The sequence below is a fragment of the Protomyctophum parallelum genome (genome assembly GCF_964188405.1).
Source record: "Protomyctophum parallelum genome assembly, chromosome: 17".
Taxonomy (NCBI): Eukaryota; Metazoa; Chordata; class Actinopteri; order Myctophiformes; family Myctophidae; genus Protomyctophum; species Protomyctophum parallelum.
In genome coordinates, this window is record NC_139719.1 from 6626650 (window position 1) to 6646570 (window position 19921).

The 19921-nt window shown below is 43.2% G+C and overlaps 2 protein-coding genes across 2 annotated transcripts in view; one reads left to right on the plus strand and one right to left on the minus strand.

Moving 5' to 3' along the window:
- Positions 1 to 19921, minus strand: part of LOC310874993 (nucleolar transcription factor 1-like) — a 499750-nt gene that overhangs the window by 6768 nt on the left and 473061 nt on the right. The gene's annotated exons all lie outside the window — the stretch shown is intronic.
- ccdc186 (coiled-coil domain-containing protein 186) overlaps positions 8163 to 19921 on the plus strand; it is a 74539-nt gene continuing 62780 nt past the window's right edge. Inside the window, 5 exon segments of the mRNA XM_083786933.1 lie at positions 8163 to 8219; positions 14714 to 14890; positions 15919 to 16467; positions 17128 to 17399; positions 18690 to 18816. Of these exon segments, the coding sequence (XP_083643059.1) occupies positions 14744 to 14890; positions 15919 to 16467; positions 17128 to 17399; positions 18690 to 18816 (1095 nt within the window). The 5' untranslated portion in view covers positions 8163 to 8219; positions 14714 to 14743.

Here is a 19921-nt window from a genome sequence, read left to right on the forward strand (position 1 = left end):
AGAGTGAGACACATCCGGTTGCAAGATTGATCTTTTCTAGTTTTATTTACATTGGATTCTATAGATTGGATTCTGGACAAAATAAATGCACTTTGGATGCACAACAGCACTTTAAAAAAAACAGTGCTGGTAACGTTTTGTTTTTAAGGACAGCACCATGCCACTTTATTTATTCGTAGGTTGTGCGTGGTGTTGGTACTTGGTAACTCTTAACTTTTCCATAATGCTGTCTGGGGCTCTTTTTAAATGTTTGTTTGTGTTGGTTTTAGTTTTTAGCTTGTGTTTTTTAAATAGGCCCTATGTTTTATGCTGCACTGCCAATAACTGAGGGGAAACGATATTTCATGTTCTTTTGTATGCAAGTACATATAAGAAAATGACAAATAAAGTGATTCTGATTCTATAGGTATGCATGCCGTACTGCAGTGGTCCTCATGTCATGCTCATGTCAATTGATATAGTGTATTGGGCCAGTGGACCCCCACCTGAGAGGAGGTTCTGCCAGAGACAGACCCAACCTCTCTGGGCTCAGTAGAACGTTGTTCTAACCCCTGGGAGTTGGAATACACCACTTTGGCCCCTTTTCCACCGGCTGGTTCCCAAGGGGAACCGGTTCAGTTCTTTTTGGTTCTTAGTCCATGAGCCAGAGTTCCAAAATTGGAGCGTTAATAATTAATTGAGTGGGGCAAAACCATACCTATATTAGATTGTTATTACCATGAAACTTCCAAAGTTGAGTACTTACACGAAGACAATGATTTATTTATTGTATTACAAATTTAACATTTTTGAATATGCAAATTAGTCATTATGTAGGAAAATATGCAAAATAATCGAAATATGAAAAAGCTACTACTGTGGAAGGGTTATCATGTATTCATTGACTTGTATTGATCCTATAAACAATTTAATATAGGTCTAGTTTTTCCCACCAATGTTGGAGCTCTGGCTCATGGACTAAAAACCAAAAAGAACTGAACCGGTTCCCATTGGGAACCAACTGGTGGAAAATAACTGAACCGGTTCCCATTGGGAACCAACCGGTGGAAAAGAACTGAACCGGTTCCCATTGGGAACCGTCCGGTGGAAAAGAACTGAACCAATCGATGGAAAAGGGGCCTTTGAGAGCCACTGACTGCAAGTGTACTTGTTTTGGTCTATGTTTATATTGCTATTATTTTATTACTCTGACATTTTGCAGTCAGCATTAATGCATGATACTAAAACACACCACCAGCATTAATGCATGATACTAAAACACACCACAGCAGGAGATTGAGTTTCCATCATGAAGAAAAGCAGAACTCACTGAATGACTGAAAGAGAAGTAATCAGCATAGACCCAATGGTGGGGGGGAAGTTCACTGGTAAAACTACAAGAACCATGATGCTGTGGGGAAGTTCACTGGTAAAACTACAAGAACCATGATGCTGTGGGGAAGTTCACTGGTAAAAACTACAAACCATGATGCTGGGGGGAAGTTCACTGCTAAAACTACAAGAACCATGATGCTGGGGGGAAGTTCACTGGTAAAAACTACAAACCATGATGCTGGGGGGAAGTTCACTGGTAAAACTACAAGAACCATGATGCTGTGGGGAAGTTCACTGGTAGAAACTACAAACCATGATGCTGGGGGGAAGTTCACTGGTAAAAACTACAAACCATGATGCTGGGGGGAAGTTGACTGGTAAAGACTACAAAAACCATGTTGCTGTGGGGAAGTTCACTGATAAAACTACAAGAACCATGATGCTGGGGGGAAGTTCACTGGTAAAAACTACAAGAATCATGATGCTGGGGGGAAGTTCACTGGTAAAACTACAAGAACCATGATGCTGTGGGGAAGTTCACTGGTAAAACTACAAGAACCATGATGCTGGGGGGAAGTTCACTGTTAAACTACAAGAACCATGATGCTGTGGGGAAGTTCACTGATAAAACTACAAGAACCATGATGCTGGGGGGAAGTTCACTGGTAAAAACTACAAGAATCATGATGCTGGGGGGAAGTTCACTGGTAAAACTACAAGAACCATGATGCTGTGGGGAAGTTCACTGGTAAAACTACAAGAACCATGATGCTGGGGGGAAGTTCACTGTTAAACTACAAGAACCATGATGCTGTGGGGAAGTTCACTGGTAAAACTACAAGAACCATGATGCTGTGGGGAAGTTCACTGGTAAAAACTACAAACCATGATGCTGGGGGGAAGTTCACTGGTAAAAACTACAAAAATCATGATGCTGGGGGGAAGTTGACTGGTAAAGACTACAAAAACCATGATGCTGTGGGGAAGTTGACTGGTAAAAACTACAAAAACCATGATGCTGTGGGGAAGTTCACTGGTAAAACTACAAGAACCATGATGCTGTGGGGAAGTTCACTGGTAAAAACTACAAGAACCATGATGCTGGGGGGGAAGTTCACTGGTAAAAACTACAAGAACCATGATGCTGGGGGGAAGTTCACTGGTAAAAACTACAAGAACCATGATGCTGGGGGAAGTTGACTGGTAAAAACTACAAGAACCATGATGCTGGGGGGAAGTTGACTGGTAAAAACTACAAGAATCATGATGCTGGGGGGGAGTTGACTGGTAAAAACTACAAGAACCATGATGCTGGGGGAAGTTGACTGGTAAAAACTACAAGAACCATGATGCTGGGGGGAAGTTGACTGGTAAAAACTACAAGAACCATGATGCTGGGGGGAAGTTCACTGGTAAAGACTACAAAAACCATGATCCTGTGGGGAAATTAATAGGTAAAAACTACAAACCTAGAGTCTAGGATTATTTAAGTCTTGCCTCTCCACTATTTCAACTAGTTTTCTTCTTGTGAATTAAAGCCTTACTTCCACGTACAAGAGCGCCGCGCAAAAGTAGCAAAGACAGCCGATTTACAAGCTCACAACGCAGCACATCGCAGCGCCTAGTGAGCTTGGGGATCTGCTATTTTTGTCAACATTTTTAAAGTAAAAGTGAAAAGGTATCTGCAGTTTTTTTTTTTATAAATAAATAGTGAAGCAATGTAAAGTTGTATCTGCTACACTTTCAGATGTAATAAGTTAATATTCCAGAGCCACTCAGTCATAACAGGACAGGCCTTAATGTTATTCTCAAGGTATAACTCATCCTTTATCTGAACATAAGACATCACCTGACCCTGATCCCCATTGGTCACAGCACAGGGACACAGGGTCCAATCACAGGGACAGGACCGATCACAGGCCCAATCACAGCCCAACACACAGGCTGAGTGGCTCCACCTCTCCTCTGGAATAGCTCCAGAAACCCTGCTGGGTTTCAACCACATGTGGGCGTCCACATCGAATGCATAAAGCTCATTGTCGTACTCCACTCCACAGCAGCCTCCCCAGATGTAGACTGTATCTTCAACCAACACAGCTGTGTGTCCCCAGCGCCTGGATAGAACCTCAAGGTGACCGTCTCCTCTTCCAGGTTCAACTGGAGGTAACTTCTTCCAGCAAAAAGACACTGTGTTGAAGACATGGACATCCATCTGTTCCATGTTGTTGATGGTCCCTCCATCACAGTAGCCTCCAGGAATACAGTTTGTTCCTCACTGCTACAGCAGCATGATGGGCTCGCTTTGGTCCTCCTGTTTTGGAAATGGTCCAGCACAACATGCAATTCTCCTGCTGCTGGCATGGAAAAGAGGGCATTTGTATTATTTTCACCGTGCTGCATTTGTGGTCTGGAGAGGGCAGTTGTTTTTTTTAAAGTAAAAGGGCAGGGGCTCAGGCCCCCTTTGATGTCTATGTGTGCACGTGCCTGGTGGGGAAGAGTGGGGAGTGTTCACCTGAGGCGCCTTTGAGGGGTTAATATGCAAAAGGAGGTTTTGTTTTCTTTGGAGATGGACAGGCGGTGCGTCGGCACCAGGGGTCACCAACATGTCCTACAGAGGTCAGGGGTCACCAGCATGTCCTACAGAGGTCAGGGGTCACCAGCATGTCCTACAGAGGTCAGGGGTCACCAACATGTCCTACAGAGGTCAGGGGTCACCAACATGTCCTACAGAGGTCAGGGGTCACCAGCATGTCCTACAGAGGTCAAGGGTCACCAGCATGTCATACAGAGGTCAGGGGTCACCAACATGTCCTACAGAGGTCAGGGGTCACCAGCATGTTCTAGAGGTCAGGGGTCACCAACATGTCCTACAGAGGTCAAGGTTCACCAACATGTCCTACAGAGGTCAGGGGTCACCAGCATGTCCTACAGAGGTCAGGGGTCACCAGCATGTCCTACAGAGGTCAGGGGTCACCGCGGCCATGTTTCCATCAGAGTTTGGAAGCACTCGTTTTCAGTACAGTGACGTCCTGCTGCCTCCTGCATTATGTGCCAATTCAAAACAGGTGGTACGCATGCAGGGCAGTTGAGTGATATCTAACGAGCACTTCCAGACTCCAGCACTTGGAAAAACAATCACCTGCAAGGACACAACAAAGTAGCTCATAACATGTATATATAACAAATGTATTATGTAACAAACACTTTGCAGATAGAAAGAGAATAATTCAAGCTTTCCGTACAGCTGCAATGTTGGTGAGTTTGACGTTGTTTAATACAATCAGGTAGGTCTTTTCCGTTTGGATGAACAGACATTCGGCCATTCGAAGTTGCACCCACTGTAGGTAGCACCTTGCCATTAACTTATATGGTAAGATGGCCGCAGTGTGATATGGAGAATTGCCACACACGACGTCACAGGCCGAACACACTTAGCCAGCATAGGAAGGGCTGTCACCCCTCACAAAAAAAAAACGTGGAGGATGAAAAAGGCAAAACATAGCAACCTTGATTTGGGCTGCCCAAATATGGAGATGACAGGCGTCATAGTGATGATGTCATACTGCACATGAGTGACGTCATAGACTGGTCACATGGGGTCTGGTTTAGTTGACTCAATGTTTTCTGTTTTTCCTTCTTTTAGTGACCTTGTTGGCAGTGAGCACACTGTTGGTTATCATGGCTACCAGTTCCCACCTGATGTCGTGTGGGAGTTCGGTCTGATCCAGACCGTACTGGATAACTGCTAGCTTACATAACGTCTTAAGAGTAGGACTCAAGTCTAAGATTAACAGGTCATCTATGGGTGTGAGATGTCCAAGTTTGGAGTAACCTCCAAAGAGGATGATACGATCTCCCATAATGCAACAGCACATAGCAGTTATTGGACCCGGGCCATTCCCCTTGGGCTCAACCTTCTTCCAGGTTAAGGTCTCTGGGTTGAATTTCCATAGATTATTGAAGGTCTGATTCAGGTTTACGCCACCAAATATGTACAGCTCTCCATTGTAGGTAAAGGCTGAATGTTCACAGCGTCCTTCTGGAAGAAGCTGTGCAGAAGGTGTGCTCATCCAGTGGTCGGTCTCTGTGTCAAACACACTGATGGTGTTGTGGCACCGACCACCACTGCAGCCCCCAAATACAAACATCTTTGTCCCAATGATGGTAGCAGAGTGACGGTTTGTAGCAGGAGGTGGAGTTCCTCTGGTGTTAATTGAAGACCAGACCATTGTGCTGGTGTTCAACTTGTACATGTCATTAGTGACTCCAGTCTGGGTGTCTCCTCCATGGATAAACAGGTCCTCCCCCAACACACAGGCTGAGTGGCCCCTCCTCGCCTCTGGAACAGCTCCAGAAACCCTGCTGGGTTTGAACCACTTGTGGGCGTCCACATCAAATGCATAAAGCTCATTGTTGTACTCCACTCTGTCGTACAATCCACAGTATCCTCCCCAGATGTAGACTGTATCTTCTATCAGCACAGCTGTGTGGTAGCATCGCCTGGATGGAACCTCAAGGTGACCGTCTCCTCTTCCAGGACTCACTGGAGGTAACTTCTTCCAGCATAAAGACATTGTGTTGAAGACAAGGACATCAATCAACTGATCCTGGTTGTTCCATCCATCATAGCCTCCAAAGGAATACAGTTTGTTCCTCACTGCTACAGCAGCATGATAGACTCGCTTTGGTCCTCCTGTTTTGGAAATGGTCCAACGCAACATCACCCTGTCTGTCTGTCTGTCTGTCTGTCTGTCTGTCTGTCTGTCTGTCTGTCTGTCTGTCTGTCTGTCTGTCTGTCTGTCTGTCTCACTCTGTGTTTCCCAGTCTCTCTCGACGTGAACAGTCAGTATCATCACAAGTCATCATCTTATATCCTGGTGTGAAATCACACACAACACAAACTGTTACCATGCACGCCTAAACAACGCCAATTTGCACAGCGATGCGTTGAGAGCTTGTAGATCAGCTATTTTCGGGGCGTGACACGACACTCTTCGGCTACTGACTGACAAACGGGGTGTGTGTGTGTGTGTGTGTGTGTGTAGCAACAGGGACGTGTGGAATACTGTGGATGTATCGGTCAGGTCTTCGTCGGGTCATCAGGTATGTGTGTAGCCTCAGACGAGACGGGAGGCCAACCCAGGACAGATACATCATCTGGTGCGTTACCGTTACCTTACGTTACGTTGCATTGCGGTGCGTTGCGTTGCGGTGCGTTGCGTTGCAGTGCGGTGCGTTGCGTTACGTTACGGTACGTTACGTTACATTACGTTACCGGTCGGCTAACGAGCCTGCACGATAGAGCGTCGCAGTCCCGCCCCCTTTCATGACGACACCCAGGCCCAGTCCCGCCCCCTTTCATGACGACACCCAGGCTCAGTCCCGCCCCCTTTCATGACGACGCCAGGCCCAGTCCTGCCCCCTTTCATGACGACGCCAGGCCCAGTCCCGCCCCCTTTCATGACGACGCCAGGCCCAGTCCCTCCCCCTTTCATGACGACGCCAGGCCCAGTCCCGCTCCCTTTCATGACGACTCCCAGGCCTAGTCCCGCTCCCTTTCATGACGACGCCAGGCCCAGGAAATTAATCCCAATGCATTTTCCCTCATAGGCATTTCAAAACGTATATTTATTTAAAGACCTTTTAAGCGTCGTATGAAGCCAACTCTTGTCGTGACAACTCACGACAACAAACACAATATTTTGGACCAAACAAATAATTACAAAGAAGAAAAACAACCAAAAAAAAGTGTTGTAACCTGACGTTTTTTTTCTACTTTCTAATTATTTGTTTGGCCCGAAACATTGTGTTTATTGTCATGATTTATTTGTCACAACAAGAGTTGTCTTTGTCTGCGGCGTGAACGTCTTTAAATAAATACTTTCTGAAAAGTCTATGAGGAAAATGAACGGGGATTTATTTTCCGGGTCTCTCGAGGGGGGGCGGGACTGCGACGCTCTATACTAGGCAAGCAACAACACAGCACCGTGGGTATGACTGAGGCTTTTAGAGTATATCTGAATAGAGAAGACACCCGAGTTCTCCTCCCATCCACTTGCATTAAGTTGCTCAAAAGCGCATGAGGCGATTTCACTCCTCCTTCCGTGTAGGAACAGAGTGCATTCTGGGTTGGATTGGCCTCAAACACATGAACGCGCTGCCGTTGTACGTGCGCGAACGCGCGCGAACGCGAACGAGCGTGCTGCTCTATGGCGTGCTGCCGTCGTGAACGTGCACAATGATAGTCAACGGACCAGCGCGTTCATGTGTTTGGGGCCAGGCTGCAATACCTTCATTCGGCCACTATGTCCATTTGGCCTCAGGGTTTCCTCTGGGTGCCTTCTCTATTCTTATAATGGTATGAGGCAGCGGCCATGTTTGTTGATGTGTCACAGTAGTGACGGAACAGCTGTGATCAGAGATACGTCATGACAGCGAGAACGAGATACAATGCCGGAAACGGACTCATTTTGCTTTCAAAATAAATATCATGCGCTCAAGACTGTCACAGTCAGTAATTACGGAATACGGACTGACCCGCCGATGTAATATCGGCGACATTACACAAGATTCTTTACTTTACTTTATGACTATGAAATGTGTATTACATTAATAAGTGTACACTTTTCTGAAGAAGAAAATTAATATTTTCCTGTTGATCGCACGCACGCATATTCCTGTTGTTCGCACGCACGCACGCGCACACTTGTAGTCGACGAGAATCCTGGTTTTATTCTGAAATCCTCAATAGCGGAAGTCCTGTGCGCACGCAGTGAGTGTTGACGCGCCCGGTGTAAATGTGACTGTTGGTTCAAATACACAACATCTTCTCCTCGTCACTGTAACATTCTCCTCTGTCTCCTTGTTTACCGACCACACTCACTGGCATGGAGCTGTCTCGCACGGTGGGTCACACAACACTTAATACCTTTCTGCTGGGTAGTTTAACGACGTGTTTTTCATGTCACATAGCCTGCGTCTGTCTCACACGCACACATGATAATAATGATATTAGACTGCTGATTTAGCTGACGAGCTAAGGCACAACAATGCTAACACTGCTGATAGCCTAGCTAACGTCACTTGTCGTGCAGTGTGTGTGTGTGACTGTGTGTGTATAGTAGTAAAAAAATTCACAGTGTGATAATAGTGTGTAACTGTATTTAGAGTACTGTCTGTCAGTGACACTATAAGTGCAGCATGATCCTGCTTCATGCTAGCTAAAGGTGACAGCTTTGTTTATGACATGCACCTGACCATCTTGTTATGATGAACAGATCAGATTAATCACTGATGAAGTTTAATATCAAAGCTTTAATCACAACTTTCAAATAGCCTTAGTTTAAATAATGGTAATATGGTAACTATTGGCAGATGTACCTCACAAGTGTTTCACTGCATAACTGTCACATTCATATCATTAGCTGCTATACTGCCAGTGGTGGAAAAAAATAAATGTCTTTACTTAACAAAAGTATCAATATTGCAATGTAGGTTGTATAAGTTACAAGTGAAAGTCAGGTAATCAAAATGTACTTTTTGGAAAAGGTAAAAGTGCTCATTTGCAGAATGTCCTATTTCACAAGTCTTTGAAAATAGCCAATCTGCAACACATTGTGAGCTTGCGTATCTGCTATTTTCATTTTCAATTGGCCAAAGTTTAAATTGGACTGAAGTGATTAATGTATGTTTTGTCCTATATTTGTTTTTAATTACACACTGGTATCGGATCGGTAAACTGTATATCGACCAATATGCAAGTTCTGGCTTATCGGTATCGGTTGGCTGTAGCGATACATTTTAACAGCGATACGATACGTATCACGATACATGGTTGACGATACATGGACAATATTGGTTCATTATGGCGATACGATACGATTCAGTGATTACAATACAGTAACTATTTTAAATCTGTGTGAATGTGCATAGTGCAGGGTTTGTAAGGGGAAAAGTATGAATATGGATATAAATATGTAAACAGTGATTCTCTGGCAAATACATAGACATTATATTTGAACACGTTTCTCCTTAAAACTGCTAAATACAAGGCACAAGTTCTTATTATTGATACAATCGATTATTTGCATTGCAAAATGATTACATACCAATTATTTGCATTGCAAAACGATACGATACAATACAAAGTCAATGTTGCTGTTTACATTTCGATATACTTTGATTCTTGAAATGAAAATAGATTTGAAAATCGATGCAGTTACTATATCATGACACCCCTAGTATCGGTACATCTGTTTCATGTCGTTTACAACTCCATTGTACATACGTTATTATTAGAGAGGTCCCAATACTGTATCTGTATCGGAAAAGTATTGATATCAACCCTTATTTGTCATATCGGTTGATATCGGCATCTGCGAATATGCCAGTCTAACCACTGATCCGACACAGGGTAAAGGGTTGACACTGGCAGGTAAATATAATGTTGGGGCATGTGGAGTTTGCTATAAATACAACACGAGATCAGAACACTGGTATCAGTATTCACTTCAGTATCGGCTAACACAGAAATTGTAATTGGTTTGGGAACGAAAAAAGGGACATCCCTAGTTATTATACATAACTGTCGGTTACCTGACTTTGTAAGCGCCATGTACCCAGGGGTCTGCAACGTTTTTCTCTCTCTTAGGGGAGAGAGAGGAAGAGGGAGAGAGATGAGAGAGTTGAAGCAGAGACCAACTATATTGTATAGAATTGTGATGCAGATCAAACTGTCTGTAGATTTCATAGATGCTGGCTTCATAGATTTGTTTGACAGCACTATTCTTGTGTAGCGTTGTGTTGGATTCATGCTAATGTGTATTTTCACACAGTTACACCACTTTAATCATCAATACTTAGAAAGCATGTACTTGGTCTGCTCCTTTCAAAATATGATTCATGATGTGATGTGTGTCTTATAGATCTGCTATTTCCACTATTATTGGATATGTTCGGAAATATATTATGAACATGGACATGATCATGACTATTAGAAAAAAAGAACTATACTATACTATAAGAACTATATATATATATATATATATATATATATATATATAGACATAGACTATTGAGATTATCTCAAATTCTTGTGATTGAGTGATTATGTAATAAGTGAGAGGGCCTTGATGATGCAATGATGTTTTACTGTAATGCTGCTGAGTGCTGACACAGCGGTTTCCCACACAAGGAAATGGCTATTTTACTATCTTACAGTACAGTAGCTGGTACAGTAGATTCAAGACAAGTGCTTCCAATTACTCCAATTCCTTAACTAGGTATATGATCTATTCTATTCTGAGGTGGGGAGGAAAGGTAAACCACAAATATGTACTTCTGTGTAAAAAGTTAAATTTAAAGGCACAGTATGTGACTTTGCCCTGAAGAAAACTAAATATGCGTAAAATTCATCTATTCGAGAAACATGTTTTATGAAATGCAAGACAGCTTTTCTTATCTCCCAAAACAAGCTCCCAGTTAGACATGTCTTGAGATGGTGTAACAGAGTTGGCACAATGAATGCCCTGTACCCAATAGTTGCGATCCTGAAACTCTTCAACATTTCTTCTTTTGAAAGTGATAGATCTAGACTAGGGAAGTATGGGCCAGCCTGGAAGGAATTGGTTTCAATATTGATATAAATAACAAATCATGCACGTATGCCGGTATATTCAAAGAAAACATTGAGGAAAAAATATTTTGGTGGATTACAGACAGTAGGACAGCAGACTATTGGCGCAACTTTGGAAAACAAGATGCAAATTCAAGTTCAAACAATCCCCTATAATGTTGTTTTTTAACCAGATACTGACCAGACTTAAAAATGCTCAAACTCTGAATCAGGTTGGAATAAAACAAACGCCATGGCAGGCACCTCCTAGGTCTGTCTAGGCTTTTGTAGGTTGGTGTTGTACTTTATTGTTATGTGTGTGTCGATTAATTAGATAATTAATTTAAATAGGCTACTGATATGTTCCTCTAATTATTAGAGGAACATATCAGTAGCCTATTTAAATATGTGATTTTTGAGAAGGGATTCCTGATGCCTGTCTGGATGTAATTGGCTTCTAGGCGGTGTGTTTCTGCACAGGTAAACAGTAACACCACCACAGTGGGTAATAGAGGGTAATGTTAGCTCTGTTTGGAACCTCAGATCTACGCGTTAGCTCCGAGAAGAGGTTCCGTGTCAGGATATCCCTGCATCAGTAGAACGGGACTTGAGCCGTCCAGAAACAGTGACGATAATTTTCACAGTATGGTTTCCAAAAAGTACAGGTATCAGAAACAAACTACAGGTGATAAACTTAGGATAGGCACGTAACATTTTGAGATAGGGGTGAAACAACCGCTTACAAAGCTTATGAAGTCAGCCAGTACCATGTTTTCCCAATGCAATCTTACGGAAGCAGTACTGCGCATGGGTACAGTGGTTGACTGGACTACATTTTAATTTAAGCCTGATTTTAGCAGTTGTCCGTTATAAACCCGGTTCTGGAAATGGTTCTAAATGTGATGGAATGGATGGTTCCTCCTGTTCTTCTGGTTCCGGATCCAATTCCAAACCCCTTGTTTTAGGGGTTTTCTGTGAATGGACCAGATGTAGATGGGTAGTGAGTATCGTGCCTGAGGGTGGGTGTCGTGTGTACCTGCCTTGTATCACACCTACAAAGACTGACTCCACAAAACACAGGCGCAACTAGAATTTCATCACATTTGCATCTATGCCAGACAGCACCGCACCCTCTAGTGTGTGTGTGAGTTACTATACCTGTGAGGACCCAATTATTGGGTCGTCCACTCACAGTTAACAGTTTTTTGTATTGAGTTGTGGTTGAAATGTACTGTAATTCTGCAAACTGTTAATAAATACTTCAATCAATCAATCCCCACAAGTATAGTAGAATATGAGAAACAACTATTTGCTGTTGTGAGCAGTATTTTCCTGGTCCTCACACAAGACAAATAGTTGTTTTACGGTTGAGAATCTAAATATCCTTTACAATTAAAAAACTATTGAGGTTGGCATTAGGATTACCGTAGACATTTAGAGGTTAGTTTTAGGGGGTTGGAATTAGAGTAAAACATTTATTCATAGTTGTGTGCCAGTGTCATGCACCGGCGGGGAAAAAAGCTTACATTAAAAACAATTGTAATTCGTAAAATCTTCATCCTAAAATGTGAATGGCCTCAGGTAATACAGAGAGAGAGAGAGAGAGATAGATGGATGGATCTGTCCTTTGCCGATGTGTGAATTGTATCTGGCTGTTGCCAGGACTGTCACTCTTCACATTTCACAGTCACCCGAACGCAAGCATTCAAGCAATTATGTGTTGCATAATGTGTCTGTTCACTTGGATTAATTATTAATCTGTTGGAAAATCTTCATACAGTGAATTCAAAAGAAATGGCACCCATGGTGCGCTGTGCTACTTAAAGCAACATTCAAAGAGTATAGCATTTTTAAAGCCATGGTTTTAGCCATGGTATATGGTTTTATTATGTTTATTATTTATTATTCTCTTTACAAAGCCTACAAAATATTCAATAGTTTAGTTTAATTTAGTTTAATTTGTTTAGTTTAGATGCTCTTGAAACATTTCTCCTGACATGACAAATACATAGAGATTGATTAATGAATTATTTAATGTATTTAAACCTGTCTACCGACATCAATGGTAGGCAGGTTCCTGAACTGTCTACAGCCCTCCTCTGAGACACTTATAAGCACTGTAGATAGTGCTTATAATGAACGTTAGTGATGATGACCAATTATTACTTGAAGATTTGGACATGGGGTTGACAAGTAAGGTCTCAGAGACACTTTCCTGGGTCATGTTCTACTTGCCCAAAGGTGTGGCCACTTGCACATATGGCCACTTGCCCGAAAAGTTAATCATTCATTATAAAATGATATGTACAGTACAATTTGAATTACTGTTCAATTTAACACTTTTCTTTTTTAAACTTCCTGGGGCTGTGCGCTGAAAAATGTCATATCTCAATTTTTATGTCAAATAGCTACAGTACATAGCTATGAATAATATGACTTGTATGGACCGTTCATTCATACTTGTTATTTGATGTTTTTAAGTGTAGCAACAGTGAAAACGGCACATTCTAGGTAAACAGTTCTCTTATTTTACATTCCACAGACCACAGAGCGCTCTGGCCACGTTCAGGTGTTTAGACAGATATCGCGTGTTGTGTTTATAGACTGTTGCGTCCCCTCTCAAACAAGCACTTGCCTGGTTGGTCGGGCAACCTGAAAGCCAGGGGCAGGTGGGCAACCCTTAGTGTCGACGCCTGATTCGAGATTTGAGTTCGCAGAAAAAGTGGCTTCAAATTGCGTTCTATAGAAACTAGAAAGCAGTTCCCTTCGTCCATATTGTGTTCTCTGGTCAGTACTCTGAGTCTGCCACACACACACACACACACACACACACACACACACACACACAATACAGAGGATAAGATATTAGAGATGTAGGTCTGCTTCTATCAAGGTTCAGTGCAGTGCTACACAGGCTAATTAATGACATTTTCTTTTATCCATCAACCAAAAGCAATGATTCCATTTCTCCTCTGACTCACTGTCATTGTTGCGCTTGTTTGTCCTGTATCCACAGTATTAATGTAACAGAGAGTGTACAGTACACTCAATGTGAACAATTGTGAATGTGAATAACTGATTTTTACTGTGCAGAAGGACGCGGATAATTGAAAGTCCGTACTAGCTGAGGTGCTTATTTCCGTCTGCAAACATTGGCACATTTTATTTACTCGTCATATCCGCCAGGTATTGTGACCCAATATGAGTGCAGCACTAGTTGGGTTGCTATAAAACATAAAAATATAATCACGATGAAACCGGGGGTAACATACCTTGGAAGTACAGCAGAGTCCAAAGTCCAATACTGATTGCATGATTGACAGCACATTTTGATTTAATTTTAGTCAAAGCCTTTTGCCATATTTTAGCCATCTGAAATGTTTAGTTTTGAGAAGCGCTAGCCCCTCCTATGTCCAGCTTTGAGTGTTTGTGTATTTTCCCCCGTTTCCTAATTATGTAATTATTTCAAAGATTTTCAAACGAATAAAAAAATCTAAAAATGAAACTGAAATGAAAAAGAAATGTATTTTAAATGGCAGAAATTACATAAAATAAATTAAAACGCTTTTTAAGAAGTAGTGAAAATAGCTGATGTACAAGCTCACAACGCGATACATTTTGTGACGTTGTGAGCTTGTACATTAGCTTTTTTCCCCGCTTGTTTTTTGGTCCCGGGAGAGACATCCAATTTTCTCTTTTGGGAACCCCTGCCCTAGGGCGTCCCGGACCCCCTGCCCAGTTGAAGGAAACCTAGGTCTAAGTTGTTCTCCTCCTTGTTGTCCTCAGATGTGGAGTTGAGAAGGTCCCCATGCTGTCATGATGGAAGGTTCCACAGAGAGGAGCTCCGTGGCAGAGGAAGAGCTGGACACCTCGTCTCTCACACGTAAAGAAGAAGAAGACAACTGTCTGGACAGTGGACATGAGGCAGAGCAGGAGGAGGACCCAGAGCAACGTGATGCACAGGTACGTCTGGACAGTGGACATGAGGCAGAGCAGGAGGAGGACCCAGAGCAACGTGATGCACAGGTACGTCTGGACAGTGGACATGAGGCAGAGCAGGAGGAGGACCCAGAGCAACGTGATGCACAGGTACGGCTGGACAGTGGACATGAGGCAGAGCAGGAGGAGGACCCAGAGCAACGTGATGCACAGGTACGGCTGGACAGTGGACATGAGGCAGAGCAGGAGGAGGACCCAGAGCAACGTGACGCACAGGTACGGCTGTCACCGTTACACATAAGTTGACGGTCACAATTAATAGCGATTAACTATTTAATTGTGTTTTTTCCATTGAACATCGGGATGTTTTGTATTTCTGTTTGCCTTTTAGGCATCGTAATACAAATATGCACAAAATAGCAGACATACCGGTAGTTGATCTGCAAGCTTACAACACGTGTCGTAAGCTTGTAGAGCTGCTATTTCTGCTATTTTTTTAAAGTATTTGAAAATGTATGGACATTTTTCAACATGGAAAAGATTGACGATTATGCAAAAATAATTGTGATTAGGTGATTATGTAATAATTATGACAGACCTAGCTGTCACCTGTCAGTCAAATAATGGTGATTAACAACATTGTTATTGAACATTATTGGAACATTATGAATGAACATGTTCATTTCTGTTTGGCTTTTAGGCTTCGTAAACAAAAGTTGCACAACAGGGCAGATAGCCGTGCTACAAGCTCAAAATGCATCACATTATGATGCGTTTTGACCGTGTACATTTGCAATGTCTACTATTGCAGATTGCAGAAAACGTACATGGAAATGATTATGCTGATTCTGCTAAAATCTCTAATTGCGATTATGTAATCATTGTGACAGGCCTATGCACAGTTCAACGTATTTCTTTATTTTCAATGTACTTATAATGACATGCGCAAAGATCAAGCGATTATTTCATTAAAATGATCAATAACTGTTTTAATAATCAGTAATATATCAATAATTGATTAGTTTGATTAACTATCGCACCCACCTCTACAGGTCAACGGCGAAGGCACCATGGTCACGGGCGGAGCGGAAACCCAGACAGAATCGCCACGAGTGCCGAGTCAGACGGAGTCAGAGGGTCGGGCTTTGACTCCCGAAGAAGACTACGGCGACGGTGGTGGTAAAGTGTCGGTCGAAGATCACCTACCGCCGGCACCCGCCACAGCCGCTGCCGTCAGCGTGGTAGAGAGCTCGTCGCCGTCTGTTCTGGAAGGAATGTTGGAGAGCACAATGACTCTGGGGACGGTTAAAGACCCTCCCTGCACTTTGGACATGGTGAAAGACCCTCCCTGCACTCTGGACATGGGGACAGACCCAGACAGAGCGCTGCAGCCGCTAAGCTTAGCTGACAAACCCGCCGCTGAGCCGTCGCTAGCAAGCGACCGCGTTATGGCCGCCACCATCCCCACCTCCCCACCGCCGTCCTCTTCTTCCCCCTCGCCCGATAACTCGCCCACTAACTCCACCTCCACCTCGGGGATCTCCAACGGGCCCTCCACCCCCGGGTCGGACACCGGCATGGCGTGCAGCCCACAGACCAAGGTTAGTTAGTATTCACCGTTTATTCTTGGCCCTTCTTCAGGGCAGCGCCATTGCCCGTCTCTGCTGCTCCATTCAATATCTGGTCACTTCCTAGATTTTGCTGAAACAAGCAGACTTATAGCACTGACAAAGGTCCCAGGACCGAAACACACCTGCAGTCAACCTGGAGACAAAGGACAAAGAAAGGCACAGTTTCCCCTGTAGTTTGACTTGATTAGAAATATATTAAATATCCACAGGTCAGACAAACTAGACAATATTCTTGATACTTTTATTTTATATTGTGTAGAGATAAGCATAGGCATTTCTTTTTTTGTAAAGCTTAATTTTTACTTTTCCCCATTCCAAATTAAGAACTCATTCTACAAATGCCTTCTAAATCAGTATTTCTCAAACTTTTTTGTGCCAAGGATTTATACGTTATTTGGAGTGGACCCCATCATCAAAAACAGCAGATGTACAGCTGCAAGCTTGTAGATCTGCTATTTTTGAGAACCACTGTTCTAAACCCTAAGAGTTTTCTGAAAAGAGCGTTGCTATATATTATAAATAGTACAGTATGGAGTATAGCTAAAATCTAAAATGAGAGATGCTTTCCCTGGTTTGAATGGGCCAACTAAAAGCGTATTTATTTCTAAACCATTCTCACCCCGGCTGTAGACACCGACCTCCCTGCGGAACAACAACAACAGCTGTTCGTCCAGCAGCCCGTACGACACGGACTGCAGCCGCAGGCTCATGTCTCAGATCCAGCGCTGTGCCTCCCAGGAGTCTCTGCTGCTGGACGAGCTGGAGTCAGAGCTGCTGGGCCACTGCTCGCCCCCCAGCCGGGGCGGCCAGCTCCCAGCGGTCAACGGCCTGTCTCTGGAGGACCAGGACGGCTCCGCGCCGGCGTTTCAGAAGTACGCACAGCAGGAGAAGGCTATCAAGAGGTGAGCAGCAGGTTGCACCACGCCACACTGCACTGCCGGGCAGAAACCTTGTGTGTCCATCTTTTTTCCTGAAACGGTCGGTTCCAAATGTGATCAATCCAATGTTTCATCCGCTTACTTGAGATGATCACTTTAGTTTTTTGCATATTCTTGAGAAAAGAAAGAATATATATATTTATATACATTTTCAAAAATGAAACACTTTAAATGCATCACATCGTGACACTTAGACTTAGATAGCATTTTATACAGAGTCATACAAACTTGCTTTTTATGTAGTCATAGCACTTTATAGTATATATGTATAGTATAGTATGTATAGTTTATATGTATAGTTTCATTAAATAGATATTCCATGGTTACGCCCTTAGCTTATGCATGTTTCATGATAACTACTTTTTTATGTATGTGATGTATTGCCATGGTTTTTGTTTTGTTGCTTATTGTAAGTCGCTCTGGATCAAGAGCGTCTGCTAAATGCCTAAATTATGAATTGTAATTGACACGTTTTGACATTGTAGATCGGCTATTTCCACTATTCATGTTCAAGTATTAGTATAAATTATTAAATACAATTATGTAAGTTATTTACCATATCTGCTCTGTGCACCTTTTGTTTACGAGGCCTAAAAGCCAAATAGCAATGTAATTTCCATTCATAATCCTGCTTTTGTCTAGCTACTTTATTCAGTCTCAACTGTCCATACCCAGGCAGCCAAACTGGAGACTGCAAATGGCACTGGCACCACAGATTCCTTAAGACATTAAGCCTGGCAAAAATGCTAATAATCGGCTTCAATTAAATTCAATATACCAACCCACTGGGGAGGAAAGTGCACGAGAACACCCATGCAAGTCCCAGTCTGCTGAGCGCTACTGTGCCTTCCTGACTCGAGACGGAGGGTCCGGGACCCCTAGGGCAGTGGTTCTCCAAATTGGTTCATGTCAAGAACCCCTCAAATTAATTAACTAAGATTGTAGATCTTGTAGATTGGCAATTGTTTTGGCTCTAGCCGGCTAAAAAAAATCTAACAATTGTAAGAATCTATCCTAAAGTGTGTGTGTGTGTGTGTGTGTGTGTGTGTGTGTGTGTGTGTGTGTGTGTGTGTGTGTGTGTGTGTGTGTGTGTGTGTGTGTGTGTGTGTGTGTGTGTGTGTGTGTGTGTGTGTGTGTGTGTGTGTGTGTGTGTGTGTGTGTGTGTGTGTGTGTGTGTGTGTGTGTGTGTGTGTGTGTGTGTGTGTGTGTGTGTGTGTGTGTGTGTGTGTGTGTGTGTGCGCGCGTCGCGTGCAGGTTGCTGGATGACAACAAGAAGCACCAGGAGCTGATCGTGGGCATCTGTTCGGAGAAGGACAACATGAGAGAGGAGCTGAGGAGGAGAGCAGATACAGAGAGACAACACATCAACACCGTACATAAGGTCTGTCTCTGTCGCTGTCTGTCCGTCTGTCGCTGACTCAAAACAATAGATCACCGAAGTCTGGCGTCATTTACACATCCGGTTTCACACATATGGATGTGAAGAATCAACCTACGGCAAGGAAATTCTAATGTTACTGTCGCCTTCTTTTTACCCATACCCCCGACAATAATCGGCAATCTCCAATTTGTTTTGGACCACAATGCTTATAAGAGACGATTTGAAGCTGGCCTAATGTTATTCTCAACAGAGAATTTACTTCCACAACCCAGAGGATGAGCGAGTAACGTCAGGACTTCGGTACTCTATTATTGAATACCCCATCTCCAGTCAGAGCTGCACCCACCTTCACCACGTTCAGAAGCACACTCAAAACCCACCGTTTCAGACTTCCTTATGACGGAACGTTCCGCCAGGAGCAGTAAAACTTCTTTTGGGGATGTTTTTAATTAATTAGGCTCTAAACAAACAAAATGGAGATTAGAATAGAATGGGGTAATGTGAGTTCTAATAGGTGGGTTTTGAGGGAGGTTTTAAACAGAGCGATTGATTGATTGATTGCATACTTTATTAATAGTTTGCAGAGGTATGCTGTAGTTATACAATAATGCATTGCTAAGAGGATAACCCAAAAAGACCGGAGGCCTTGTTTCCATTGTGGGCCTGTATTCTATTCATCAAGACATATAAAGACATACAATATTAACCCATTCTGACCGGGCACCCATTTTGGTGTCAGCATCATGTTATGCTTTAGCTATTTAAAAATAGCAGATCTACAAGCTCATATCGCGCCACCGAGTGGCGCGATACGAGCTTGTAGGTCTGCTATTTTTTGAAAAATCGAAGAACGACTGACATTTTTAGAATCTGATCTCAGGTCAGAATGGGTTCATCAGACCAGTGTGTGTCCGGCGGAAACCTCGTATGAATCTGATCTCAGGTCAGAACAACAGTAGCTTCGCGTTGCGATACTAATCTGCCTGGGGCAATATGCATATACTGTACATTGCAAAGGCAGATGAAGGCTGGCAGGCTAATACAAGAGATCAAGGGGTTGGGGGCGGCATTGATGTGACTCCCAGTCCCAGTCCCTGACTGCGTG